Genomic DNA, 24,887 nt, shown 5'->3' with positions numbered 1-24,887 from the left:
TCAAACTTGGCTCAGCACAGTGGTGGAAAAATGGCTTAGCACCGAAAGGGTTAAACAGTTTTCACTGAACTGTAAAGCTCATGTGGGTACATACCTGTACACTACTAGACAACATGGCATCACTGGGTCTACAGCACCTGGGCATGGAGGAACTCTGTTTTTCTGGATGAGAGACACCACATGGCAGCGGTGCTAAACTGACACCACAATTTATGTAAGCATTTAACATTCTACACAGTGGTTTGTAACCACAACTCATTTACATCTGTCCCTAATAGTCCACAGTTAATAAAACCGGGAACATGAATTGCACAATTCCCTACAAGGGGTGTATGCATGAGTTGCTCCTAAACAAATTATATAGTTAAATAGTTTTATAACATGAATGAATCTGAGAACAAATATGTGCTATGCAGATAAAATATCCCTTTATGTGTAACACACGTATGTGTAGCACTTGCGGCCCAATTCTATAAAGCTCTCTTCGTGCTTGTGAGATTCTCTGCAGCTCTCTCCGGGCCTGTGAGATTCTCTGCAGCTCTCTCCGGGCCTGTGAGACTCTCTGCAGCTCTCTCCAGGCCTGTGAGATTCTCTATAACTATGTCCAGGCCTGTGAGCTTCTCTTCAGCTCTCTCCGGGCCTGTGAGATTCTCTATAACTATGTCCAGGCCTGTGAGATTCTCTATAACTATGTCCAGGCCTGTGAGCTTCTCTTAAGCTCTCTCCGGGCCTGTGAGATTCTCTATAACTATGTCCAGGCCTGTGAGCTTCTCTTCAGCTCTCTCCGGGCCTGTGAGATTCTCTATAACTATGTCCAGGCCTGTGAGCTTCTCTTCAGCTCTCTCCGGGCCTGTGAGATTCTCTATAACTATGTCCAGGCCTGTGAGATTCTCTATAACTATGTCCAGGCCTGTGAGCTTCTCTTCAGCTCTCTCCGGGCCTGTGAGATTCTCTATAACTATGTCCAGGCCTGTGAGCTTCTCTTCAGCTCTCTCCGGGCCTGTGAGATTCTCTATAACTATGTCCAGGCCTGTGAGCTTCTCTTCAGCTATCTCCGGGCCTGTGAGCTTCTCTTCAGCTATCTCCGGGCCTGTGAGCTTCTCTTCAGCTATCTCCGGGCCTGTGAGCTTCTCTTCAGCTATCTCCGGGCCTGTGAGCTTCTCTTCAGCTATCTTCGGGCCTGTGGGATTCCCTACAACCCACTCCGGGCCTGTGACATTCTCTGCAGCTCTTTCAGGGTCTGTGAGATTCTCTGCAGCTTTCTCCGGGCCTGTGAGATTTTCTACAACTCTCTCCGGGCCGGTGAGATTCTCTACAACTCTCTCCAGGCTTGTGACATTCTGTAAGAAATCGTGTCAGTGAAGCCCCTGTACTAATTCTATGAAAGGCAGTTTTTACCTGGAGAACAATGTATCTCTCAGCATTTAAGTATGTAAAGGTGATGCATACATTACAATAGGACTCACAAGAAAATCGTAATTTAAAAATTGTATAAAACAAATAAATTAATTATTGAAATAAAAATATGTTTTGTATAATCACATTAAAAAGCAGAACAAAATTGTTCTTCAAAATTCATATTTTATGGAAAAGAAATTGTGCCAGAAACAAACAATTAAAGGTGCACAATAGAAATTCTAATAAAACGACACAGAACATACAAAAAATGCTGTGAAATTTGTATTTAGTAAAAGTGTATTTTCCTTATTGTACTGAGTTTCCTGCCTCTGCTAGTGGGCTGAACAGGGGCATTCTCATGGGTGTAACTGAAATTTCTCTGCTAGGTCTGGTGTATTTTCTCTCCCCCCTGCAGATCTCACTGTTGATGATATTGTGTTAAAATACACACAAAAAATATATTACCCTGATATAAAAACACATGCTTATAAAAAATGGAGGGGATTGTAAAATACTATATACTCAAAGCAGAGTAATCTGATCTGTACTGGTTTAAGGATTTAAATATTTAAAAGGGACAGTTCACTGTAAGATTGTTTTTCCGTGAATGTGTTTCCCATGACTTGTTATACCAGCTGCAGCGTATGTATGCTTCTTTTTTGCAAAAGAAATATCTGGCTTTGCACTTTGAAACCACAGCCCATCAAAAAGGGAAATTCATTCTTACCTGATAAATTTGTTTCTTTTACGATACAATGAGTCCACGGATTTCATCCTTACTTGTGAGATATTGCCTCCTAGTCAGCAGGAGGAGGCAAAGAGCTCCACAGCAGAGCTGCATAAATAGCTCCTCCCTTCCCTCCCAACCCAGTCATTCGACCGAAGTTAGGAAGAGAAAGGAAAAGCCAAGGAGCAGAGGTGACTGAAGTTTAACAAAAATAAAGACCTGTCTCATAAAAAACAGGGAGGGCCGTGGACTCATCGTATCGTAAAAGAAACAAATTTATCAGGTAAGAATAAATTTCCCTTTTCTTTTACAAGATACGATAAGTCCATGGATTTCATCCTTACTTGTGGGATACAATACCAAAGCTATAGTACACGGATGAAACGGGAGGGATAAGACAGGGAACCTAAACGGAAGGCACCACACTGCTTGAAGAACCTTTCTCCCAAAAGCAGCCTCAGCCGAGGCAAAAGTATCAACGCTTGTGTAGCAAAATAGACAAAGCAGAAATCTGTCCATTTAAGGAACTTGCTGACAACCCTTTCTCCAATCCCTCTTGGAGAAAAGATAAAATCCTGGGAATCCTAACTTTACTCCATGAGTAACCCTTGGATTCACACCAATAAAGATATTTACGCCATATCTTATGGTAAATCTTTCTAGTAACAGGTTTACGTGCCTGAATCAAGGTATCAATGACTGAATCAGAGAACCCTCGCTTAGATAAAATCAAGCGTTCAATCTCCAAGCAGTCAGCTGTAGAGAAATTAGATTCGGATGATGGAAGGGTCCCTGAATGAGAAGGTCCTGCCTCAATGGAAGCTTCCACGTTGGCAGAGATGACATGTCCACCAGATCGGCATACCAAGTCCTGGAGCGATGAGAATCACTGAAGCCCTCTCCTGTTTGACTCGAGCAATCACCCGGGGAAGCAGAGCAAATGGAGGGAACACATAAGCTAGGTTGAACGACCAAGGCATTGCCAAGGCATCTATCAGTTCGGCCTGAGGATCCCTGGACCTGGATCCGTATCTCGGGAGCTTGGCATTCTGACGAGATGCCATAAGATCCAGCTACAGCCTGCCCCATCTGAGAATCAGGTTGGCAAATACCTCCGGATGGAGTTCCCATTCCCCCGGATGAAACGTCTGTCTGCTCAAAAAATCCGCCTCCCAATTGTCCACTCCTGGGATGTAGATAACAAGAGTGAGTCTCCGCCCACTGAATTATCATGGCTACTTCTGTCATCGCTAAGGAACTCCTTGTTCCTCCCTGATGATTGATGTAAGCTACAGTCGTGATGTTGTCCAAATGGAATCTGATGAATTTGGTCGAAGCCAACTGAGGCCAAGCCTGAAGCGCATTGAATATTGCTCTCAACTCCAGAATGTTGATGGGAAGTAGAGACTCTGACCGAGTCCATACACCTTGAGCTTTCAAGGAATTCCAGACTGCTCCCCACCCTATCAGACTGGCATCCATTGTCACTATCTCCCATGAGGGTCTGCAAAAGCATGTGCCCTGGGACAGATGATCCAGCGACAACCACCACAGAAGAGAATCTAAACACCTCACTTTACCTCTTCCTATCACTAACACAGGCAAAGAGAATGACTGGGTTGGGAGGGAAGGGAGGAGCTATTTATGCAGCTCTGCTGTGGAGCTCTTTGCCTCCTCCTGCTGACCAGGAGGCGATATCCCACAAGTAAGGATGAAATCGTATCTTGTAAAAGAAAAAAAAATTATGCTTACCTGATGAATGTATTTATTTCCGGGTATGGAAAGTCCACAAAACACTCAAATTACTAGTGGGATAATCACTCCTAGCCAGCAGGAGGAGGCAAAGAGCACCCTGCTTACCCATAACCCCCAGTCTGAAGGGAAACGGAAAAAAAAGATAACACAAGGATTTAGAGGTGCCTGAGGACTAGACAAAAAACACTGTTTGAATAAGGGTGGGATGTGGACTCTCCATGCCCGGATATAAATAAATGTTGTTTTCTTTCCTATTGCATGGAGAGTCTACAAAACATTCTAATTACTAGTGGGAACCAATACCCAAGCTAGAGGACACAGAATGTTGATGGGAAGTAGAGACTCTGACCGAGTCCATACACCTTGAGCTTTCAAGGAATTCCAGACTGCTCCCCACCCTATCAGACTGGCATCCGTTGTCACTATCTCCCATGAGGGTCTGCGAAAGCATGTGCCCTGGGACAGATGATCCAGCGACAACCACCACAGAAGAGAATCTAAACACCTCACTTTACCTCTTCCTATCACTAACACAGGCAAAGAGAATGACTGGGTTGGGAGGGAAGGGAGGAGCTTCAAGAAAAGCGGACCTAAATTGAAAGCACCACCATTTGAAGAACCTTTCGCCACTGTAATTCCTGATGAATGTACATCTTCTTCAAAAAGCTTCTTATCCTTGGAATCCTTGAAAGAACAACTATCTTCAATAGGAATAGTAGTTCTCTTAGCCAGAGTAAAGATAGCTCCCTCTACCTTGGGCACCGTGCGCCACGAGTTATGAGTCAGCAACAGGAAACATTTTTTTAAAAAACAGAAGACAGGGAAAAAGGAATCCCTGGCTTATCCCATTCCTGAGTTATAATATCTGCCATACGGTCTGGAACTGGAAATACTTCCACAGATGAGGGTACATCATATAGGGTATATGATGTACACTCATCTGTGGAAGCTTACTAGACCTCTTTGGATTCTCAGCAACAGATTCAGATTGTTCACAAAGTAGCAAGAATTTCCTTCAAAAGAACTCGAATAACTTAAATCTGAAATTAATCTCCTCTGAATCAGCAGAACTTGTCACTACAGTATCAGAATTGGACAATTCCCCCTCAGAAGCCACTGAAGAATCATCCTCATCAAATAATTGAGACAAACTGGCTAACGCAGTTTTAGCTGAGTCAGCCTTACATCAATATGTTTAGATTTCATCTTTCTTTACCAGAAACCTTTGGAAAAGCTGATAATGCTGTAGAAACAGCAGAAGTAATCTGCGCAGCGAAATACCCAGGTAAAAAAACACTCACAGGAGGTTGAGAGGAACCGCAGGACACTGCATGTGAAGCTTGAGGGGAAAGCTGAGGCGTAGCTAGGATAACACTATCCTTAGAGACAGGAGGCTCAGGGAGAGACATCTTATCTTTAAACATTAAAGCTTTATTTAAACATGAAGAGCAAAACTGTACAGGAGGAATTATCTTAGCCTCCAAACACAATAAGCATTTTTCAAATGAATCAACTTCAGTATTAGTGTCCATAATTGGGTATCAGTTCACAATTAACAAAACAAAAAAAAAATGCCAAATTAAGTTTATTTATATGAAGCAATAAAACATAAATAAGCACTTAAAACCCTCAGCTCTGCTGAGGTCTTACCCCTCCAGAAGTTGCTATCCCACTAGCACAGAAACATAAATTATGCTTACCTGATAATTTAATTTTCTTCAGAAGGGAAGAGTCCACAGCTACATTCATTACTTTTGGGAATTCAGAACCTGGCCACTTTGAGGAGGCAAAGACACCCCAGCCAAAGGCTTAAATACCTCCCCCACTTCCCTCATCCCCCAGTCATTCTGCCAAGGGAACAAGGAACAGTAGGAGAAATATCAGGGTGAAAAAAGGTGCCAGAAGAACAAAAAATTTACAGCTGCCTCATGTAGATAGAAACATGGGCAAGAGCTGTGGACTCTTCCCTTCAGAAGAAAATGAAATCGTCAGGTAAGCATAATTTATGTTTTTCTTCTTAAAAGGGAAGAGACCACAGCTGCATTCATTACTTTTGGGAAAACAATACCCAAGCTAGAGGACACTAAATGCAATAACGGGTGGGTACAAAAGGAGGCCCCTTCGAAAGGCACCATAGCCTGAATTACTCAACACCCAAAAAAGAAAACTTAAGTACAAATGACGCAGAGAAAAACCCGAACCCAGGGACCACTCAGGCCCAGAGTCCGTCAGGTCCAAACAACCTCAGAAGCATCAGCCCCACGGGACACAACACCCAAGAAGGTACCCGGATAAAGATAAGGACCGCATCTGCCCCCCAAAAGGGAATCTGAGACCAGGAAATCCAAAGGAACTTTTCCCACTCAACACCCAAAAGCAACCCATGGTTGTCTTTACAAAGGCAAGCCCAGGGAGGCAAACTCCCTAGAACACAAGGACCCAAAAAGAAGGATCCATACACAGGGAACATGTCCTCAAAAGGACTCAAGTAACCCCTCATGTCCCCCAATCCCATACCATACCCTAAGGTACTCGAGGAAATTCCAGAGTGCCCCGAAGCTCCATAACATATCTAGATCTGGAGGCTAGATAGGCGGAGACAGCAGGAACAGGATAAATATCCCAGCAGCTATAACAGAGCTCTCACAGAGAACTCAAAACGTCTGAACAGAAACTCTCAAAGACCAGCCTCTAAAAGGAAGGCGGACCCTATTGCTAACTCAAAACCTCCTAAAGGCGAGACAAGCTAGTTAGCATCCAGACAAAAGCAAGTATCTGTAACTGGATATACCATCACTAAGCAAATCGCTGTGGATGGTTCCAGTAAAATAAGAATGATCTTGTAATGTGCGGCTAATCCCCCTTAAGGGACTCAAGGCGCTGTTCATCTTATCAACCTCGAAGAAGGAAGGCTGAGTAGACCACGCCGGGGATCAAACTTGTAACCCTCGTTAGCTACCGTGCAGAGTAGCCACAGTGCAATAGTATGCTGAGCTAGCTGTCCAGCTCCAAAAGGCATACAACCCACCGAATAGCGCCAAGAAGCCCCCCTCCCGGCACCAGACGCTGGCAGAAAGGAGGACATACAGAGTCCCCCTCAAGGAAGGCCAACAGCAGAAAAGGTCAACACTGCGTAGAGTAACCAATCCCTAACCTTCCCTCCAAGATAACAGTCCCAGCCCAAGGCTAGTCAAAGGACCGAAGACAAGAGTCCCAAACTACAGGAGAGAAGAGAGGATCAACGAGGAACAAAATCCCCTGTTAGACCACTGCTACAAAACGGCATACTACTGAGAGACAAAGAAACACTGTGCTCAGGTACGAGACCCCTTACACGCAATCGTGGGCAAAGAAAGCACACTTCCCAAAGGAAGAAGCCAAAAGCCTCAGCATCCATATAGTGGATACACGTAATAGAAGCCCCCACAGGAGCAAAACCCTCAGTCTCCTGCTGCGGCAACGGAGGAAGCATTGCATCACAGCTCCCCTCCCAAGAACCTCAAACACAGGTAGGAAAAGAACCCCTGCAAGGCAGGACCAAGGACCTCCAGGACTTCACGATACTAAGGTAATTCCGAACCCAGAGAACCCAAACCCTACTCTGAAAGAGAAGGGAATGAACAACGGGGGGGGGAAAACTACCATAGAGATGAGACCCCTCGGCCACATCGCCAACCCAGTTGAAAAGCGCCTGGAGTCTACAGGAACATTGTGAATGCACCAGAAGACAGGTAGGGGTCAGTCAGAAAGGCCTAAAGCCTGAGACACAGTCACAAAGGCAACTCTCACAGAGCCCTAGCCCCAACAAAGAGGGCTCACAGGACCACAATTTTAAGTGAGAACCAAACCGTCCACACCCATTCACAGAGAGACGAGGACCAGGCCAGGGTTCTCGACAATGGACAATGAAAAATCCAATCTCGGAGAGAACCCAAACTGCCTCCTCCAAGGAGGAGCGCCCTCTAAAGTTAGTAGATCTGGCGATCTAGATAGCCTCAAACTCAAGAATCACTAAGGAATCCTGAACAGTCTGAGAATCAGCATCCACGGAAATGGATCGTAAGAAATCTCGTAGGCAAGCGGTAACACGCGATACCCAGGCAGGATAACATCAATACCCGAAGGAAATTATAATCCAGGGCTCTGCTCGCCATCTCAGAAAGTAACGAAAGGCATCGCCCACGTAAACTCCAAAAATGGAGAATCTAGGAAAAAGGGACAACTACCCGACCCGACCTCGACACCGCTACTGACAAGCCCCAAGGCTAGCGTAACATCAAGGACGCAATGCACCCGAACGGCAAAGACAGTAGTCTGACCGAGAGATGAGCTGAAATAGACTGCAGTCAGAGAGATTGAAAAAGCTATTATTCAAGGAAAACTACCTTGAGCAGGCAAACGGAGTTGCAACTCCCATGGAAGGCAGGGAACGCCTGCACACCACCTCTCAGGGTAACATGACTCAGAACAGAGAAACCCATGCCCGCACACTCGACCAGACGATCCCCCCCAAAAGTGGTGAAGGATGAAGCTCCGCCATTGCGAGAAAGAACGCATTAGGCTAACAAGTCAGCATCCGGACCAAACAGGTCAAACTTGCATTTAAAGGAAATAACGGTTCTAAGTCTCGGGGAGTAGCCCGAATTGACCACCCTTAGAGTGATACGCACAACCCTCCGTCCGGAGAAGTTGCATAAAAAACCACAGGCCTCATACCTCAGTAGGATCCGAGCCCGGAGTCCATAGAATAGGCCTAGAGGTATCCTCAGCACCACGAAGGTGACATGAACCCTGGTAACAGCTGAAAAAGCGTCCGACCAGTACCAGCCTGGTATAAAAGCACTCTGGAACTGTTCAAGGTCCAAGAAAATTTGTCTTGAAGGATCGATAAATGAACATTCTAATATTCAACAAGTGCGCATCTCCCGAGGGAGTGCCCGCACGACCACAAGTTGCAAGTATCGGTTCCAAGAAAAACTGAGCTCAAGGAAAAACAAAATAAAAACATTCATCCGGATCAAAAATAAAATTTAAGGAGGCACCCATAGGGTGAACGCCCAAGGTGAATGAGAACGACAACAGGACCAGCCGAATAGAGGTCCCATTCACCCAAGCTCAGAAAAGGAACCGAAAAACATATAAAAAAAATAAATAAAGACGATAAGAAGATTGCTTCATCCCCTAACGTCATATCCATTTTGCCATCCAACTTCTAAGGCCTCGGATCCCTCTGCCCAATAGGACTGGGACCCTCTAACATTGCCAAAACATGTCTTAAAAGAACCCTAAGGCGAGCCAGCCTATAACAGAAGGCAAAATCATCCCTCGCTGAATCTGCTGGAGACCTCGGCTCCGAGATTGGGGCCCCTTAAGCCGGCCAACGTTTCCCCCGGAAGGCCAAACTGAATCGGGCGATCCCACGCTCGATGGGCCTAGGTTAACGAAGCACGAACAGTATCAGAGAAATGCTTCACTTGGGAGATATAAATGAGACAGTGCCATAGAAATGGCCATGCGGAACCGTGCCTCGGGCAGAAACAGGTCACTCTCCGGAGGAGTGAAGGCCCTAGGGACACCTGCGTGCATAGCCAGGAAAGGGTCTTGGGCACGCGCCTCACGGGTCATAGAAACCTTGGAGGCGGATGGCTCAACGCACTCTAAGCTCCCAGACTCAGGAGAAGAGAGTACTCTAGAACGGTACCCGGGACATAACTGATGGGCATTAATTACCCGGGCCATTTCATATTCATCACAAGACACATCCTCCATATCGGAGGCATCCGTGTCGAGCATATCCGAATCGTCCATAATCTTGGGAATACAAAAAGATAAAACTAACTGGCACCCTTTGACACCTCCAATGGCTGGGGCACTCACCACCTCCGGTGAACCAGACAACCCTCGAGCTAGACTCTCTCGGTCGCATTCAGCCAGCATACTGAAGTGAAAAACAGAGTAACCGCACCCGTCACAAGGTGCACCATGCCAGTCACAAAAGGGTGCCTAATCTGGAAAAATCACGTCATTAAAAGAAGGCTGTTATGTTCCGTAAAGGCCGTGAGCCTAAGTAAAGCTACACATTTGCAGATAGAACCATATAACAAACATGATTAAAAGTGTTCAATAACCCCCCTTAGGAGATATTAACCCATAATTCCTTATTAATATAAAAGGAGTCCCACTAGGACCCTACCTTGTTTCGTTAACATTACATTCACATATCGAAATAAAATGAAACGATCTTACCGGAATCTATGCCGTGGAACAGAAACACGGCCCTTCAAGTGTGACAGATAGTAGCCTCACTTCTGACATGGACTTGAGTGAAGAAAGGTAGGCAGCAAAACTCGTCAACGCTGATCACCAAAGGAGCTGGTAAAATGAGTCGGAATGGGTTCGCAGGAAAACTCTCCCTGCATCTCCTGACTCTAACTTTCATCCATGATCTCACTGAGATGCTGACAGGATTACTTAAAACTCCAGTTCCATTGCGAAGAGTACTACCCTCCATAAGAGACTATCTCAAACTTCTGTACACTTCTCTGCCAACCTCCTGTGACGAGAGGCAAAGAATGACTGGGGGATGAGGGAAGTGGGGGAGGTATTTAAGCCTTTGGCTGGGGGTGTCTTTGCCTCCTCCTGGTATCCAGGTTCTGAATTCCCAAAAGTAATGAATGCAGCTGTGGACTCTTCCCTTTTAAGAAGAAAAAAACGTACACACCCGGTAACAAAAAACACCTCCATGTTACTGGAACAACCCAAATCCACTTGCCACTGTAGATAGAAGAAAATGCAGCCTCCACACTTGCCGTGGCAAACTCCTATCTGAACAACGAAGCCGAAAACCAGAAGTGCCTGATCTCAATAAAAAAAAAAAATTGTTTTTAAATTGCGCCAACAAAAACGGTGTGAAAACCAACAGCAGCACAGCGATTGGGCCAATAAGCTGAGATGAAAAGTGATTGCAACAAGTAAGAAGTAAAGCAAACACCTGTCAAACACTTCATACACTCTCCCATCTCTGAGCCCCCATTAAAATATGATGCCTCTTTTCACATAAAAGCAGTGCCCCTAAAACAGATTCAAATACTTTCCACAAGGATTTAACCCCTATAGTGCCGGTACCTTCAAACCTAGAAGGGAAAGCACTTACCTGTAGATCCTGCTCTGTCAGGCAGGAGCTGTTTTCTGAGGTGTGGCAGCTTCACCATATCAACCAGGGACCTATAGAAAAGAAAGAACAGAGTACCCAACTCTGGCTTTCTATAATAGGGGTAGCAATAATGTTAGAAGTTTAAGCAAAGACCACCTTGCCGTCTTCTAACTGCTAATAGCCACCATTACTCTTACTAAAGAGATTGACATGGACACAGCAAAGCCCCAATCCTTGCTTGCAGGGAAAAGTACTCATTAAAAGGATTAAAATCTTTACACACCATCTTCGCCATCCTCCGTGATCAAGGCAAAGAGAATGACTGGGGGTTATAGGTAAGGGAAGTGATACTTGACAACTCTGCTGGGGTGCTCTTTGCCTCCTCCTGCTGGCCAGGAGTGAATATCCCACTAGTAATTAGAATGTTTTGTTGGCTCTCCATGCCATAAGAAAAAAATAGGCTAAGCTTGCAGACAGATCAAATCTTGTTATATTATCACTCAAATGCTTCCCTTTCTTATCTCTGTCGCTGTAACATACTTAGAAAGAACAATTGAAAATTAACATTTTATAGTTTTATCTTTTCCACCTACAACTGTGAGTGTAATTTCTTCTGCTATCTGTGTTTACATAGTCTGTCAATAGCCCATACCTAGGTATAGAAGCTTTCAGTATAGGTAGGGATACCGCAGGCTAAATCAGCTATTTTAAATGTCAATATAAAGGCTAAGGAGCTATTTGTAAACAATTTAATACACTCCAGCAGGTAAAATGGATAATTGGGAAAAAATTAAAGGAGAGAATGTTTTGGGGTAAACTGTCCCTTTAAAGGTGCAACCCCTGCTCATTACTAACTTTGGTCTCCTCAGTAAAGGTTCCCTTTCTAGTAAGCTCCATTACTTAAATGTATCCAAAAGTCTGTAGATTGTGAATATTATGCCCATCTGACCACTACATCTCTACTCGCACAGATAACTCACAGCTACTTCGCTAGAGGTTTTATATCTCTTAGTGTCAAATGATGCTGTGCTAAGCTGATGGCCCTATAAACTTAGCATAAAGTATGACTAAAATTTTACTTTTTGGCCCCCGGGTAAGGGTGTAACATTCTGGGTTCATGTTTGTGGTCAGCCTTAAAGGGACATTGTACACAAGATTTTTCTTTGCATAAATGTATTGTAGATGATACATTTGCATAGCCCATCTGGGTGTTTTATTTGAAAAAAAATGTATAGTTTTGCTTATTTTTAAATAACATTGTGCTGAGTTTCAGACTCCTAACCAAGCCCCAAAGTTTTAGATGCATACTGATGTATACATACTTCAGACTGCTTAGTTTGTTTAATGTGTCTATTCATATGCAGGGGGGTCTGCTCCCAGCCCCTTTCAGTGGGTCTCCCATGGTTATCTCATTAACAGAGCTAAATTAGGAGCTTCTAAGTAAGTTTTCAAAATATTGTATACTGGACTTGTATAACAGTATCTGAGCATATTATTCTTTATAGTAGTGTCTATTACATGCAGTTAAATGAAAATTGGTGTATACTGCCCCATTAATGTTAATGAATGGATACAGGATTATTCTGCTCAATGTAAGAAGGTAATCTGACAAAAGACCATTATATTTTCCTCTCTCCCTGAAACCTCAGTGATTATTTATTGATTGTATTTCATTGGACAATAATAATTATAATCATTAACATTAAAGCATGCCGGGCAGTCAGAATGGTGCAATATCACTACCATAAAACAAATGCTGAGAGCTGAGTATAATCCATATCATGTCTACTGCGAGCAGTACAGTAACCAGCTGTCTCCTCACCTGCTCAGAGCTAGTGATGCCCTGGTCCCGTGGAGCTGAGCAGCTGTTCAGGAATAGTGTTGGTTCCGCGTTCTGCCGTAACCTGCGCCGACCATGTTGGTCCGGGCTCTCCTCAAACGCACAGTCCTCAAAATGCAGGGAGCACAGCTGGTAATTTCCAGATCCTCCTTGTACCACATCATGCACCAGTCTGTCCCAGCTGGCACCGGACACGCCGCACCTGAAGGCCCAGTGCCCCGCAGCTGCTGCCTCTGCAGGGAACGAGTAGAAAGTGACAGAAGGGTCTGTCCTCTCACAGCCGTTTCTGCAGCCATTTGCCAGGCAGCGCGGCATCATGAACCTAACAGGGAAGACAAAAAAAAAAATGTTAAATCAATAACCAGATATGTTCATTTCAAGAGACGTTCTATTGCAATACAAAGGGGTTAAACACATGAGTAAAGCTACAATTATTGCTGCTCCTGAGCATAATACAAGACAATAAGGAGCAGTAGTCACATGTGGCTGCCAATCGCCAGAAGTCTCCTGCTTAGGAACTACAATGCTTGAGGCTCCTGTGCAGGATTTCATCTGTGTATTTAACATCTTCGTGGGGATTTAAGGGACATAACAATGTAAAAAGAAAATACTCTAATGCTTCAGGGCATTTTATTATTGTACTATTGCATACTACTAGAGTTAAACACATATTCAAAGTCAGCTCTGCACTACTGAGAGTTAGCTGAACACATCTGGTAAGCCAATGACAAGTGTGTTTAGCCACCAATCAGCAGCTAGCTACCAGTAATGCATTGCAGCTCCTGAGCCTACCCACATACGCTTTTCAAAATAGAACCAAGAGAACAAAGTCCATTTTATAACAGAAGGAAACTGAAAAGTCTCCTAAAATCACAAGCTCTGTTTGACCCATGAAAGTTTAATTCCTGTCACTTTAAACATATAGTAACCTAGAGTCAATAATGCTGTAGTGAATTAGCACTTCTGCACTAACGTTTTCCTTTTAAAGGGATATAAAACGGTTTCATTGTTGTACAAAAGAAAACACTAAACAGGGAATTATAATTAAAGGGACAGTCTACTTTAAATGTTTTATTGTTTAAAAAGATAGATAACCCCTTTATTACCCATTCCCCAGTTTTGCATAACCAACATGGTTATAGGAATAAATTCGAAAGTTTCTTAAAATTGCATGTTCTATCTGAATCATTAAAGACAAAATGTGGGTTTAGTATCCCTTTAAAAGGACCATTAAATACAGCAGAATTACATAATTAAGTGCACGATAAAATACAATGCACCAGCACTTACTCTTTTAAATGAGCAGTAGATTTTTTTTTCTAACAAATATAAAAATGTATTTCTATTTCCTGGGCCGCTGTATCATGTGACACCTTTTTTGCCAATCACAGAGTCATATATGTCACAATTAACATGCTCAGTAGGAGTGGTGCCTAGGGAAGAGTGCATATAAAACTACACAACGTGATAGTGGAATTAAATGGCAAAGTCTCTAAACTGCTGATCTATCTGAATCTGGACTATAGTGTACCTTTAAGTTCTGTTATAAAGCTGCAGGCGGTGGCTACACTGAGGTTTACTTTGATTTAAACACACACAAACCTTAATATATTTTACTACAGCAGCAGTTCCATATCCCTTTAAAGTGAATGTGAATTTTGATGCTAAAAAACAGGGGCACTTTAATTCATCAAAATTTACATTTCACTCCTGTTGTGAAAAAAAAACCCTTACCTTTCAATCGTCACAGCAGCTCCAGCTTCCTCCGCCCGTCGCAAAGCCTCTTCCTGGGTCTAAAATGAGGAATCCGGCTTCCTCCAATCATGGCTTTGAATCAGACACTGATTCCCCCGGGGGGAAGCCGTGATTGGAGGATGACCTATCCATCATTTCTGACATCAGAAATGGCTTGCGATGACCGGTGGAAGCTGGAACTGCTGTGAAGATTAAAAGGTAAGTATTTTTTTACAACGAGTGAAATGTAAATTTTGATGAATTAAAGTGCCCCTGTTTTTAATCACATTTTTAAAAACCAGGCACTTTAGCATCAAAATTGACATTCACTTTAAATGACCAGTTACCTTAAAGTTCTGCTGCAAACACTCACGTAGCAAACCATCTGCCTGACACCCGGCTTGTCACACTTAAGGTGACGGCTGAGCTTCCCCAGAGACAGATAAGTGACTTCTGATAAAGTGACCCACCCTCAGTAAACCTGAGACCCACAGAGTCATGGCTACTAAATCTTACTATGTGCCCTTAATCCCCCCCCCCCCCAGAATTCCTACATATATCTAGATTCTAAAACATAAGGCAGCTCCTCAGCTCCATATAAACTTGTTATTGCTTGAGACAGTTAATGATGTCCACCGGACACGACAGGAGGAGCAAGAACATGTGTATAATAGATAACTTACTTATAAAGCAGGTCAGAACTGGCAGCAGATGTGAATATATAAATATTTCACAGGCCATAATTTGATAACACAATGTACGAGCAAAAAAAACAAAACTCTAGTTTATAAATGTATGGGCTATCTTATAGAAACACGAGGAGCCTTGGAAAACTACTCACGGGATAATAAGGTGCTGAGCACAGCTGGTTACTACTCAATAGGCTACTGTGTATCATCCTGTGTCCGTCGCTCTCTTCAGTCATTAGGCAAAATGTACCATCCGTGCAGACGTCTTGTTCACAAGTAGCGAGCCTGTGCACCGGCAATCGCCACTTGTGAGGTTTCATTGCCCCTCTGAGGTGGCGGAGAGGAAAAAGAAGCCGTTTCTGCTTCTTAAATATACAGGGAGTGCAGAATTATTAGGCAAATGAGTATTTTGACCACATCATCCTCTTTATGCATGTTGTCTTACTCCAAGCTGTATAGGCTCGAAAGCCTACTACCAATTAAGCATATTAGGTGATGTGCATCTCTGTAATGAGAAGGGGTGTGGTCTAATGACATCAACACCCTATGTCAGGTGTGCATAATTATTAGGCAACTTCCTTTCCTTTGGCAAAATGGGTCAAAAGAAGGACTTGACAGGCTCAGAAAAGTCAAAAATAGTGAGATATCTTGCAGAGGGATGCAGCACTCTTAAAATTGCAAAGCTTCTGAAGCGTGATCATCGAACAATCAAGCGTTTCATTCAAAATAGTCAACAGGGTAGCAAGAAGCGTGTGGAAAAACCAAGGCGCAAAATAACTGCCCATGAACCGAGAAGTCAAGCGTGCAGCTGCCAAGATGCCACTTGCCACCAGTTTGGCCATATTTCAGAGCTGCAACATCACTGGAGTGCCCAAAAGCACAAGGTGTGCAATACTCAGAGACATGGCCAAGGTAAGAAAGGCTGAAAGACGACCACCACTGAACAAGACACACAAACTGAAACATCAAAACTGGGCCAAGAAATATCTCAAGACTGATTTTTCTAAGGTTTTATGGACTGATGAAATGAGAGTGAGTCTTGATGGGCCAGATGGATGGGCCCGTGGCTGGATTGGTAAAGGGCAGAGAGCTCCAGTCCGACTCAGACGCCAGCAAGGTGAAGGTGGAGTACTGGTTTGGGCTGGTATCATCAAAGATGAGCTTGTGGGGCCTTTTCGGGTTGAGGATGGAGTCAAGCTCAACTCCCAGTCCTACTGCCAGTTTCTGGAAGACACCTTCTTCAAGCAGTGGTACAGGAAAAAGTCTGCATCCTTCAAGAAAAACATGATTTTCATGCAGGACAATGCTCCATCACACGCGTCCAAGTACTCCACAGCGTGGCTGGCAAGAAAGGGTATAAAAGAAGAAAATCTAATGACATGGCCTCCTTGTTCACCTGATCTGAACCCCATTAAGAAACTGTGGTCCATCATCAAATGTGAGATTTACAAGGAGGGAAAACAGTACACCTCTCTGAACAGTGTCTGGGAGGCTGTGGTTGCTGCTGCACGCAATGTTGATGCTGAACAGATCAAAACACTGACAGAATCCATGGATGGCAGGCTTTTGAGTGTCCTTGCAAAGAAAGGTGGCTATATTGGTCACTGATTTGTTTTTGTTTTGTTTTTGAATGTCAGAAATGTATATTTGTGAATGTTGAGATGTTATATTGGTTTCACTGGTAAAAATAAATAATTGAAATGGGTATATATTTGTTTTTTGTTAAGTTGCCTAATAATTATGCACAGTAATAGTCACCTGCACACACAGATATCCCCCTAAAATAGCTATAACTAAAAACAAACTAAAAACTACTTCCAAAACTATTCAGCTTTGATATTAATGAGTTTTTTGGGTTCATTGAGAACATGGTTGTTGTTCAATAATAAAATTAATCCTCAAAAATACAACTTGCCTAATAATTCTGCACTCCCTGTATGGCAGCATGTTAAGTTTGCTTATGCGAATCTGCTCCACATAGCCCAAAACGCTGCAAATATTCATAACTCTGGCTCGTTATCTTATTTCAGCCTCTGACAGATGCCGGTTGGTGAAACTCTGCGTGCCGTCATTTTGGCGCTTAGGTATTATTGCACTCTGTGACATGCACAGTACAGCTGTCACTTTCAGGTTAGTGGTCGTGGTACAAAATCAGGAGCTTTACATTTCTGCAGTAACTGCATTACGCTATATTGTAGCCTTTTATATATATTTTATGTAACGTTTAAAACTGTGTATAAAAACTGTAAAGCTCCCTCTCTGTATTGTGTGATCTAACCTGAAGTGCACTAGAGCTGCAACAACGAATCGGCATAATCGATAATAATCTATTATGAAAATAGTTGTCAACGAATCTCATAATCGATTAGTTGGTTTGCAATTAGTTGGTCTGTGCACAGCACCAGCTGCTTTGCTCCAGTGAGCTCCTGCACATGGTATTGTGTTTTATGGTTATGCCCTTAGCCTAAAGGACATCTACAGACGTCTACTTTTCACTTCTTCATAACAGTATACGTTTACAATTACTCCTGGCTTATGTGCAACCCAGAAATAAAATAAGAGTCATAATTTGGATTGTTTATATTAAATCAGGTGATTTGGGACTATGCTTTGCATGATATAGTGCCAAGCTTGTTATTTACACCTAGCCCCAGATTGATGGGAGTTGTTATTTGAATTGATGTCACTATTACCTGCTTGCTATTGCTGATTATATGTACTCTATATTTAGTTTTTTTGTAATATGTTTTAACTAATTGGAATATGTACCAAATTCAATCTCTGTAAGTATATATCCGTTATTTTAAGAGTGGACTAGATATTTTTTCCCCCTAACCTTTTAGCTGGTTGTTTACTACTATTGCATATAGATATTCAATATATTTTTATGTCAGAATGAAGTCCAGGCTTACTTTAAGAGGCCCCTTGCATTGGTGAAGAGCTAACAAAGATAAATAGCCCACCTTGGTGAAATTGGCAAAAACATTACTTATGCATCTCAGGCACCTCAACACCAACTGAGCGCCTCTTCTCTGTTGCAGGCAAAATAGCTTGCAGAAAGAGAGCCAGCCTCAGCCAGGAGCATGTGGTCATGTTGACATTTTTGCATTTCAATGAAAGAGTGAATAACAGAATGTTATAAACAGTGATAGTCTACCTATTACTAGTTCTACCTCCTTTCAAACAGTTTGTGGTTTGTTTTGCTTAATTATAAAAATTTGTTCTGCTGCTTAAAAAATTGGACAAATAGTTGTGTTAATGTAAAGTTTTAGTCGGAACTAACAATTTATAGTTTATATTTATAACACTCAGTATGTGGATTTTATTTTAAATATAGGAAAAAAATAATTAATTCATTTTTATCCAATTAGTCGATTAATCGAGAAAATAATCGATTGATTAATCGATTATGAAAATAATCGTTAGTTGCAGCCCTAAAGTGCACAATACAGCTGTGAAAAAGCCACTAATTTCACTGATCTGTGAATGTCACTGGGTGCAAGCATACGTGAGCGTCAAGATGGTAGCGCCAAGAATCAAGATGTGGAGCTTCACCAACCGGCACCTGAAAATGGTTAAAATAAAAGAACTACAGGAACACCCAGAGCATTCTGAGTATTAGCCCAGCAGCTTAATGCACATTTAAAGGGATATGAAAGTCAAAAGTACATTGTCATGGGTCAGAGCGTGAAGTTTTAAGAGACTAATATTTTCAATTTATTATTATTATCGGTTATTTGTAGAGCGCCAACAGATTCCACAGCGCTATAAACAAAGGCGGAGTACAACAAAACAATTATATAATCAGCTCTTAAGAAGGTGATCAACAACCAGCTGGACTCTTAGGCTTACATGCTAAGGGGGTTCAGGGGATAGCGATGGAGGAGAGCAACTGGTATAAAGTAAGGTTAGTGTAGGTTGTATGCATCCCTGAACAGTAGAGTCTTTAGAGAGCGCTTGAAGCTTTCAAAACTAGGGGAGAGTCTTGTGGAGCGAGGCAGAGAGTTCCACAAGATGGGAGCCAGTCTAGAGAAGTCCTGTAAACGGGAGTGTGATGAGGTCACAAGAGAGGAGGAGAGTAGGAGGTCATGAGCAGAGCGAAGGGGACGGGAGGGAGAGTATCTGGAGACAAGGTCTGAGATATAGTGGGGAGCAGTGCAGTTGAGGGCTTTGTATGTCAGAGTGAGAATTTTGTGTTTGATCCTAGAGGCAAGAGGAAGCCAGTGAAGGGATTGGCAGAGAGGTGCAGAAGATGAAGAGCGACGTATAAGGAAGAGGAGTCTGGCAGAGACATTCATTATGGATTGTAAAGGAGCTAGGCGGCAGGTGGAGAGGACAGAATTGCAGTAATCGAGGCGGGAAAGGATGAGAGAGTGGATTAAAATCTTAGTTGGGTCTTGTGTAAGGAAGTGTCTAGTTATAGAGATGTTTTTAAGGTGGAAGCGGCAGGCTTTAGCCAAGGACTGAATATGAGGAGTGAAAGATCTGAGTCAAATGTGACCCCGAGACATCGGGCATGCGGGGTAGGGGTAATGATGGAGTTGTTGACAGTTATAGAGAGATTGGGGGTGGAGATTTTGGAAGAAGGGGGGAAAATAAGGAGCTCAATTTTGGAGAGATTTAGCTTGAGGTAGTGAGAGGACATCCAGGAAGAGATGTGAGAAAGACAGTTAGTGACACGGGTTAGCAAGGAAGGAGATAGGTCTGGTGCAGAGAAGTAGATTTGGGTGTCGTCGGCATACAAATGATATTGGAAACTGTGGCACTTTATTAGGGAACCTAGTGATGACTTGTAGATTGAGAAGAGAAGGGAACCGAGGACAGAGCCTTGCGGTACTGACAGAAAGTGGTGACGGGGCAGAGGAGGCCCCAGAGAAGGCTACACTAAAGGTACGGTTTGACAGGTAGGAAGACAGCCATGAGAGGGCTGTGTCACAGATGGCGAAGGATTGGAGGGTTTGGAGCAAAAGAGGGTGGTCAACAGTGTCAAAGGCTGCGGACAGATCAAGGAGGATAAGCAGAGAAAAGTGGCCTTTTGATTGTGCTGTAAGTAGGTCGTTGGTAACCTTAACAATTGCTGTCTCGGTGGAGTGATGGGGACGAAATCCAGATTTCAGTGGGTCAAGGAGGGAGTTTGATGTAAGGAAATGGGATAGGCGTGCATATACTTGTTTTTCAAGAAGCTTTGAGGCAAGAGGGAGGAGGGAAATAGGGCGGTAGTTGGATGGGGAGGTAGGATCAAGGGAAGGTTTTTTGAGGATAGGTGTGACTAGTGCATGTTTCAGAGATGAGGGAAATATACCGGTGCTGAGGGATAGGTTGAAAATGTGTGCGAGTATAGGGGTAATGGTAGCAGAGAGGGAGGGGAGTAGCTGTGAGGGGATAGGGTCAAGGGGACAGGTAGTGAGGTGAGAGCGCAGTATAAGTGCCGAAACTTCGTTCTCAGTAACTGGGGAGAATGAGCTAATTTTAAGGTTATGTGGGTTGTGGTCGATTGAGAGCACTTGAGGGGGTGAGAGAATGGAATTATGTTGAGAGCTGATTTCGTTTCTGATGGAGTCGATTTTGTAAATGAAGTGGCTGGCAAAGTCTTGAGCTGACAGAGAAGTTGTATTAGGAGGTGGGGGAGGGCGGAGAAGAGTATTGAAAGTGGAGAACAGACGTTTTGGGTTTGAAAAAAGATTAGAGATAAGAGTAGAGAAGTAGTGTTGCTTATAGAGATAAGGGCAGAATAGTAGGAGTTCAAGATGAATTTGTAATGAAGAAAATCAGCTGAACTCCTAGATTTTCTCAAGTGCCGCTCAGCAGTACGGGAACATCTGCGTAGGTACCGTGCCAGAGGAGTATGCCAGGGCTGAGGATATGTGTGTGATTTCCGAGCTATGGTAAGAGGGGCCAGATTTTCAAGGACAGATGTAAGGGTGGAATTATAGTGGCAGATTGGTCAGGGCAGGAAAAGGAGGAGTAGGATGAGAGGAGAGGTTTGAGGGAATTAACAAGTTGTTGCTGATCTAATGAGATAATGCTTCTGTGAAGTTTGGTGTGAGGAGTAGAAGGAGGGAGAGTTGTAGGGAGGAATGATATGTTGCAAGCAAGGAGATGGTGGTCAGAAAGAGGAAAGGGGGAGTTTGTGAAGTTTGAGAGAGTGCATCGATAGCTAAAGATCAGGTAATGGGAGTGACCGTCTGTGTGAGTGGGAGAATCAGTCCATTGTGACAAACCGAAAGAGGAAGTGAGTTGCTGAAGTTGTTTTGCAAATGAGGCAGTGGGATTATCAAGATGGATGTTGAAGTCGCCAAGAATGAGGGCAGGGGTGTCTGAAGAAAGGAAATAAGGTAGCCAGGCAGCCAAGTGATCTAGAAATTCAGTTGTAGAGCCAGGGGGTCGGTATATGACTGCAACAAGTATAGAGAGAGGAGAGAATAAGCGAATCATGTGGGATTCGAATTAGGAAAATGTGAGGGAAGAGATGGGTTGTATTTGTTGAAAGGTGCAATAAGAGGAAAGTAAAATACCTACACCACCTCCTTATCTACTACCAGACCTAGGAGTGTGGCTGAAGTGGAGACCCCCATGTGACAGAGCAGCAGTGGATGCTGTGTCTAGGGGAGAGAGCCAGGTTTCTGTTAGGGTCAGAAGGTTGAGGGAGCGAGAGCGATAAAGAGGTCATGTATAGAAGTGAGCTTGTTGCAAACAGAGTGAGAGTACCAGAGTGCACAAGTGAAAGAGGTAGTGGCTTTTTATGCAAGAAGAATGTGAGTAAGGTTGGCAGAGTTTTGTTTTCTGAGTCTATGGGACAGTACACATGGATGTGCATGGCTAGGCAGTTGTTGGGGACCAGGATTAGGGGAGATGTCACCAGCAGTTAGTAAAAGCAAGAGGGAGAGTGACATGAGATGAGATACGGATTTGCAGTAATGAGACTGTTTTTGAGACGAGGTGCAGGGGGGAGAGAGAGTGTTTAGGAATAGGTAAAGTTCATGAGTACAAAAGTAAGTTGAGTTTAAGAGAGATGGGCTAATAAACAGTGCAGGTGGAGAGGGAGAAGGAGTAATTAAATAATGTATTTTGTTATAGAGACAAGAGGCAGCAAAAAAGAATGTGAATACTGTATATTGAGCATTTTTACAAAAGTAGGAACCAATTAATCACATAAGACACAGTATTAAAGTAGCAGTTGCATAAGGAAACGATGAGGTACATAAAACATAATATTACAGAAGTACTTGCCTTGTGTCTTTCCCCTTGCCCAATCCTTGTCCAGTTCTTGTATAATTTTATTGTTAATGCCTCACTTATAAAATGTTCACTTTGAAAATGTGAACATATGCTATTGTTACAATGTACACTGCCCAGGCAAATTAGCTTTGTTCCCTTGGTTTCTTTTGTTGAAAGGGATACCTAGGTAGGCTCGGGTGCAGCACTGTACTACTGGGAGCTAGCTGCTGATTGGGGTTTGTCATTGGCTCAGAAGATGTGTCCAACTAGCTCCCAGTAGTGCATTGCTACTCTAGAGCAGACTTCAACTGCACGTTAAACACATTTCTACAAAAACAATAAAAGAAAGAGCAATTTCGTTTTGCACTATGTCCCTTTAAGGATGGTATTAAGGAAATAGCACAGTTTTAAAGAAACCAGTAAACCAGGTAATGAGATGTGACAAGTTGGTGGGTTCAGGGGTAATACAGGAAACTTCAGTAGATACCACATGCCCATGGGTAGATGATTTCCATCAGATCAGGATTTACCTTATCGCTAAGTGCTGACCAGTAGATCACATGACCCCTATCAGCCAGTAGCAACAGTCCGGGCTCAGGTTAACACAAACATTTTGCACAAATACATCTGGCGGTACCACTACATGAACCTCTGTACCCTCTTAATTTGCTTCTGGCTCCTAACTTTCTACATCTATCATTTCCTGGCTCTAAAAAGGGACATAAAACAAGTTGGGATAGAGACAAAATATAACAATATGTACTTTCATTTCTTTACCTGCAAATTTATACTGCAGTGCCTCTATATTTACCCTTTCTTTTTAATTTCTGAATTGTAAAGCTCTAACTCCCCCCCACACACACATTTCCTTCTATGGTTGTATCTATATCTATTGTTCTTTTGGTAGAATGCAAAAGTACACAGTGATTATCTGCTGGGCATGCCTAGAAGCTGTGAACTCAGTTGAAATACAATGCCTGTGTCTGAACACTGATAAGAGGGGTGGAGTAGGCTGCTCCAGGCAACTAAGCTATGAAATTAATTTTGCTTATTTTTTTTTTAAATTATTTTAAAATACTTGCCAGCAATTTTTAAACATTTTTTTATGCAAATTATTTTTAATTAATTAGCCCTTTTAGGATATGCACAGATCTCAACCTGTTTGGTTAAAATGGACAGTCTACTCCAGAATTTTTATTTAAAAAGATAAATAATCCCTTTATTACTTATTCCCCAGTTTTGCATAACCAACACTGTAATATTAATATACTTTTTATCTCTGCGATTACCTTGTATCTAAGCCTCTGCAGACTGCCCCCTTATCTCAGTTCTTTTGACAGACTTGCATTTTAGCCAATCAGTGCTGCCTCCTAGTTAACTCCACGGGAGTGAGCACAATATTATCTTTATGACAGGAACTAGCGCTGTCTAGCTGTGATAAAACTGTCAAAATGCACTGAGATAAGAGGCGGCCTTCAAGGGCCCTATCTGAATAATGACAGTTTAAATTTTGACTAGACTGTCCCTTTAAATATAAAATAAGTGTGTCAACCTGAGCTGGATTCACTGGAACTGGAATAGTCTCTAAAGCTTGTGCAATTCTTATGTTATTGTGTGAAAAGTGAGAGACAGAATGATATATGCAGCATAACACAAAACGCTATAGAGCCCAAGTGTTAAGAACGGACAGTGGGTCTGGTGAGGCCTTCCCAGTATTTGTGAATCTAGGAAGTTAAGGAAATCAAGAATCCTGGAAAGATCAATAATAATGGGCTAGACAGATGGGATAATTATTTTCTTTAGCTGAAAGTGATGTATATAGTTGTCAATGTTTTAAGCATTTACAATTTAAGGCCCATAATAATAATAATAATAATAATAATAATAATAATAATAGTCTTGTACCTTTATTTTATTACAATAAATTAATACTATCCGGACCGATGACCGATCAGGCACTGGCGCGCGCTCACCTCTGCTCACCAATCACTTTCTAGTAGTGGCACTGTAGCCAAAAAGCCGGTATCCCATAGCAACCAGTATACCAGCTCTGGTACTGTGTGTATTATGCAACCAGGGGCTGTTTAACATATAACCATTTTTATATACGTGATAAATATTATTTATTTACATCCTATTTACTGCTGCTAAGTTGTTACAGGTAAAATGCTATAACATTAATAACCAGTATTGCAAGTCTGCAATAACACTATACAGTAGAGCAGCGAACAGCCTGCTAATTCAAAAGGATTTTACATTCAATGGCTTCCTGCGTCTGGCTATAACACGGGAAACAAGCTTTCCTGGTTACTATGGCTACTGCTGAGCCGTGTACCAACATAGAGAGGGTAGCTGAGCATCTGATTGGTAGAT

At 42.8% G+C, this 24,887-nt stretch overlaps 1 protein-coding gene across 1 annotated transcript in view; it reads right to left on the bottom strand.

The window, feature by feature from the left end:
• Nucleotides 1–24,887, bottom strand: part of LOC128660067 (uncharacterized) — a 279,471-nt gene that overhangs the window by 225,433 nt on the left and 29,151 nt on the right. The window contains exon 2 of the mRNA XM_053713672.1: nucleotides 12,856–13,195. Within this exon, the coding sequence (XP_053569647.1) occupies nucleotides 12,856–13,191 (336 nt within the window). The 5' untranslated portion in view covers nucleotides 13,192–13,195. The remainder of the gene's footprint in view (nucleotides 1–12,855; nucleotides 13,196–24,887) is intronic.

Source organism: Bombina bombina, chromosome 5, assembly GCF_027579735.1.
Source record: "Bombina bombina isolate aBomBom1 chromosome 5, aBomBom1.pri, whole genome shotgun sequence".
NCBI classification, from domain to species: Eukaryota; Metazoa; Chordata; class Amphibia; order Anura; family Bombinatoridae; genus Bombina; species Bombina bombina.
Note: the sequence above shows the minus strand (reverse complement) of the source record. Positions and strands in the feature narration are given on the sequence as shown.